We start from the raw sequence: 4,295 nt of genomic DNA on the forward strand, positions 1-4,295 counted from the left end.
CCCCCCGTCGCAGAGCACAGGCTCCGGACGCGCAGGCCCAGCGGCCACGGCTCACGGGCCCAGCTGCTCCGCGGCATGCGGGACCCTCCCGAACCGGGGCACGACCCCGCGTCTCCTGCATCGGCAGGCGGACTCTCAAGCACTGCGCCACCAGGGAAGCCCCTAAATTAGCAATTTTAAAATAATTTTCAATTTTAAAAATATTCAAGGTCAGTAAAATATTTCACACAGGAAATAAAGTTGGCACCAACAAAAATATTACTTTGCAGTCTGCCCTATTTGACTATTTTAAATTTTAGATACAAATAAGAATTCCCAATGGTCATATAGAATAACAGAATTGAGAGAACTCTAGTTGTTTCTTTCGTGTCACGATCACTCCGGTATCGTTCTCATCTCAAATCTACTGCTTAAACGGAGAAATACGTGTTGTAATAGAGAGGAGGCCCTCACTGCCCAGGCTTGATCTCTGAAGACCCCTCACAATACCCAAGCAGGAGGCGGGAACCCTCCCAAGGAAAGCTTGTAGTGAGTCTGAACCTGTCTGCCAACCACAGCGCTGAAGTCCTCTGAACTCTTTCGTGGGTTTCTGATTAAGAAAGAGGAAGAAAGATTTACCAAGCATCTCCTGAGTGCCAGGCCTAAGATGTGTGCCTTACAGACATCAGCATACTTTAACCTTCACAACAACTTCGTGAGGCTAATACTATTTTCTCTGCTTTTCAGGTGAGAAACCTGGGGGTTCAGGGAAGGGTAGAGACTTGCCCAAGGCCACGGACCTAGGTCCAAAGTCACTTTTCCAAGCTACTGCCTGGACTGCTCTGTTTCATAAAATCAAAGCTCCATCCAAATTTCCCCTTTCAGGAAACCTGGGCTCTGGAATCAGGCTACTTTGGCACAAAAACTGGCTATACAACTTTGAGCTAGAAGAACCCAGGCCCAGGCAAGGGACTGGAGCTCCCTGGGTCTCAGTTTCTTCATCCAGAAAATGAGCCTGACAATAATACCTACCACATCAGGTCTGTGGCAAGATTAAATGAAGTGTTCATGTAATGAGCCTGGCATAGTGCCTGACATATAGTAAATACTTCACAATGGTTAGCTCTTCAAGCTGGGGTTTGAAACGGTTTTCTTTTTTGCTTTTATTCCCTCCATCTCACAGTACAGTGATGGCACTCTGGGAAGCAATCTGGGATGAAACTGGGGAGCCATCTGAAATTGTCTGGCCCCGTAATACCAATTTATTTTGCTCTCCTGTCCCAGGCGTGCTCCTCTGACGTTTTTTCCCTTTGTACTAACTGCCAAAACCACAGCCTTTCTGCGGCCAAATCCCAGACGCTTTTAACAGTGTTATTACTGTGACTTTTTTCCCTAAATCATGGAAATATTTCAGTTTTTATTTAAAAAACTAGATTCCAGCAACACCCTCTCTAAGGCCACCAGTTTTTAATTTTTAAACCAAAAGTGTATGCTATCATTTCCCCCTGCCGCTGTTCATATATCATGAAATTCTAGACTGATTAAATTTTGCTAAAACAATCTCAACTTGTGCAAATGGAAGCTGCCCAAATTCCCTTGGAATGGAAAAGGTATTTGTTAACCTGCTCATGCAATTTACAAACCCGCATCTGCTCGACTGGGCAACATTTTCCATTTCATTGCCTTTCCCTTCTTAACTGAAAGTCCAATGAGGTCTGCAGGGTGTAGCATCATTGGGCCAGCAAATGAGGAGGTTGAAGGGGGTTTCTCTGGGGAGTGGCAGGGACAAGGGGTTAAAGAAGTCAGATGACCAAGGCTCTCACTCCGGCCAAAGGCCAGGTGGACGACTTCAGCCAAGTCTCTTCACATTCTGAGTTGTAGTTAACTTACCTGAAGAATGAGAAGGTGAGGCCCACTTTTTCCTAAAAACCCTTTCTAGCTCTAACTTCTTTTCAGCACGACAAGATTCTGCAATCATCCCACAAGCATCTCATCTGGTCTGGGCCTTATCAGGGCAGTAAGTTACATGTCATGACGCAGCCTCAGGAGAGAAGCTTCAGCCAAAAGGAGGTGTGTGTGGGTGTGCGTGGGTGTGCATGTGTGTGTGTGGGTGTGCATGTGTATGTGTGTGATGTTAGCCATGAAAGACACAGCCTCCACTTATTGCAAAAATGCAGCTGTACCAAACTGTCATATAATTCATGGCACAGAAATAAAATCCAGGTTCACCTTTAACTACCTAATGCAAAACGACAGCCAAGCAAACCCAGTAGGAGGGTGACACTTCTGAGCTTCCATCTCACACCCTTCCATGAATTTCTCCCATTCCACCATTCTGCTCCAAGCATCTGGAGTGCAGCTAGTACAAGACTGGAACCTCGGCAGTGTTTATAAGGTGACCTTTTGTTACAATAGCATCACGTATAATCCCGCTGCTACGTTGTCTTTCTCCATTTTCTCCTCTGGGAGACTTTGTCTCGTAATTCTGACATCATAACTGGTTCCTCCAATCCAGTCTTTTATGATGAATAACAAATGAGGAAGAGCCCCAGGAACCCTGGGAGAATAAAGGTACAGGCGGCAATAGATATTGCTGTTTCACCACAAGAGCCTAACAGAATTTAAAAGTTTTCTAAACGCCAAGACGAACCTTGCTAATACGTAATTCCTAACCACTTTCATGAGACTAGCTTCCTCTAAGCATGACATTCTGAATCAGATCTGGGGGGACTTTAACGATGCTGAGGCATCTGACTGATTCTTTTTGTTAAGATGTTTAATTTCAGTCGGTATAAGGACTGGTAGGCTGTTTTAAGGACTTCAGCTTTTATTCCAAGTGAGATGCAGACTCGGTAGGTGGAGGGGGGAGGGTTTGAGCAGTAGTCTCATTAGAATTTTAAAAGGAATGCTCTGGCACTTTATCGAGAATCAAAGGGGGGGGAAGATGTTTAATTTGACTGTTCCTTTCTCTCCAAGGCGCAGATGCCAGGAGTTAAAGAAAAAAAAAAGTCATTTTCGGAAGCTATACACACAAAGAGCAAGGAACCTAGAACACGCCAGTTCACAAAAGCCACCCTGAGCTGGGCCCCAGAGTGCTTCTGGCTTCTGTAGTTGATTAACCCAGCACCTTATCAAGGTACGAGGGAGGGTGTTGCTGCAGCCCCAGGAACATGTGGGGGAACAGCCAGACTACTTACGTCACTCTTCCTGAACTTGGCTTTCAAGCTCTTCATATTCAGTCCATTCAGCCTTCCAGAACTCTAGAGGAGACTTTCAGCACCTAACCAGAGGAAGAAAAGAAGAAATTAAGTATCTAGGTTCCCAAACAAACACTACAGATACTCCCTCCTGAATGGATTAGGACTTCGGGCCACGGGTAGGCGACTGGGGTTGAGTCAGGAAGGTGGTCAGGGTTAAGGGCTCGGAAGTGGTAAAGAACATACGTTATTCCCGTTCGTGATACTACCTGGAACCTTCTGACATTTTCAAGTTAACCGAAACTTTAAATTTTATCCCAACTTCCCAATCAAAGTAGAAAAAGCTTAAGTAACTGCTGACCTGTCACTGCACAAAATACAGTATCCGTGTGCCTAACTCACTCCTCTCCACACCCTTCACATTATAGTTATACCCTCAGCCTCCTCTGGAAGGGCCACCGTAGTGAAGCATGATAAGGAAAACAGCTCATATTCCAGATGCCATTCATTCCCTGTTTATTTTTCTCAGTGTGGCTTCTTTCCTTCCCCCTCCTAGATGCATAGGGCAATGAGTGAAAAATGCAAGAAACAACAAAACCTCCCTCACTGAATACCTCATTCCTCAGGAAGCCACTCAAAACAGTGAAAGACTCCCCCCAGGTCATCGTGGGACCCAGTGATTCAGAGCCAGAGCTGGAAAAGTTTTAAGAAACCACCTCATTTAGGAGGGGTCTGTGGTCCCTTCAGAAAGTGAAGGTAATTTTTGGAATGACAGTATATATGTACTTTTTTTTAAGAGAAGAAAGTTCCTATTTTCATCAGATTCTGCAAGGGGGTTGTCACCATTCAAAAGGTAAGACCATTGATCTAGTCTAAGCCCCTCATTTTCCAGAGGTCGAGACAGAGCCTCCTGAGAGAAGTGAAGAAACCTGTCTGAATTCCCAAAACCTCTGTATGATATAAGTCAAAACCAGACCCCAAAGTCAGACTGATGGTTGAATGCCTTTTCCGCTGCCCTATAGCTTTAAAACTAAAACCCAAAAGTAAACTCCTGTGCTAAAATATGGTATGAACTTGATCTTTTCCATCTTTTTTTTTTTTTTTTTTTTTTTTTTTGGG

At 44.7% G+C, this 4,295-nt stretch overlaps 1 protein-coding gene across 1 annotated transcript in view; it reads right to left on the reverse strand.

Annotated features, from left to right (window-relative positions):
• Positions 1-4,295, reverse strand: part of RAI14 (retinoic acid induced 14) — a 150,336-nt gene that overhangs the window by 115,537 nt on the left and 30,504 nt on the right. The window contains exon 2 of the mRNA XM_007466834.1: positions 3,177-3,259. Within this exon, the coding sequence (XP_007466896.1) occupies positions 3,177-3,212 (36 nt within the window). The 5' untranslated portion in view covers positions 3,213-3,259. The remainder of the gene's footprint in view (positions 1-3,176; positions 3,260-4,295) is intronic.

The sequence above is a fragment of the Lipotes vexillifer genome, unplaced genomic scaffold (genome assembly GCF_000442215.2).
Source record: "Lipotes vexillifer unplaced genomic scaffold, Lipotes_vexillifer_v1.1 scaffold647, whole genome shotgun sequence".
Taxonomy (NCBI): domain Eukaryota; kingdom Metazoa; phylum Chordata; class Mammalia; order Artiodactyla; family Lipotidae; genus Lipotes; species Lipotes vexillifer.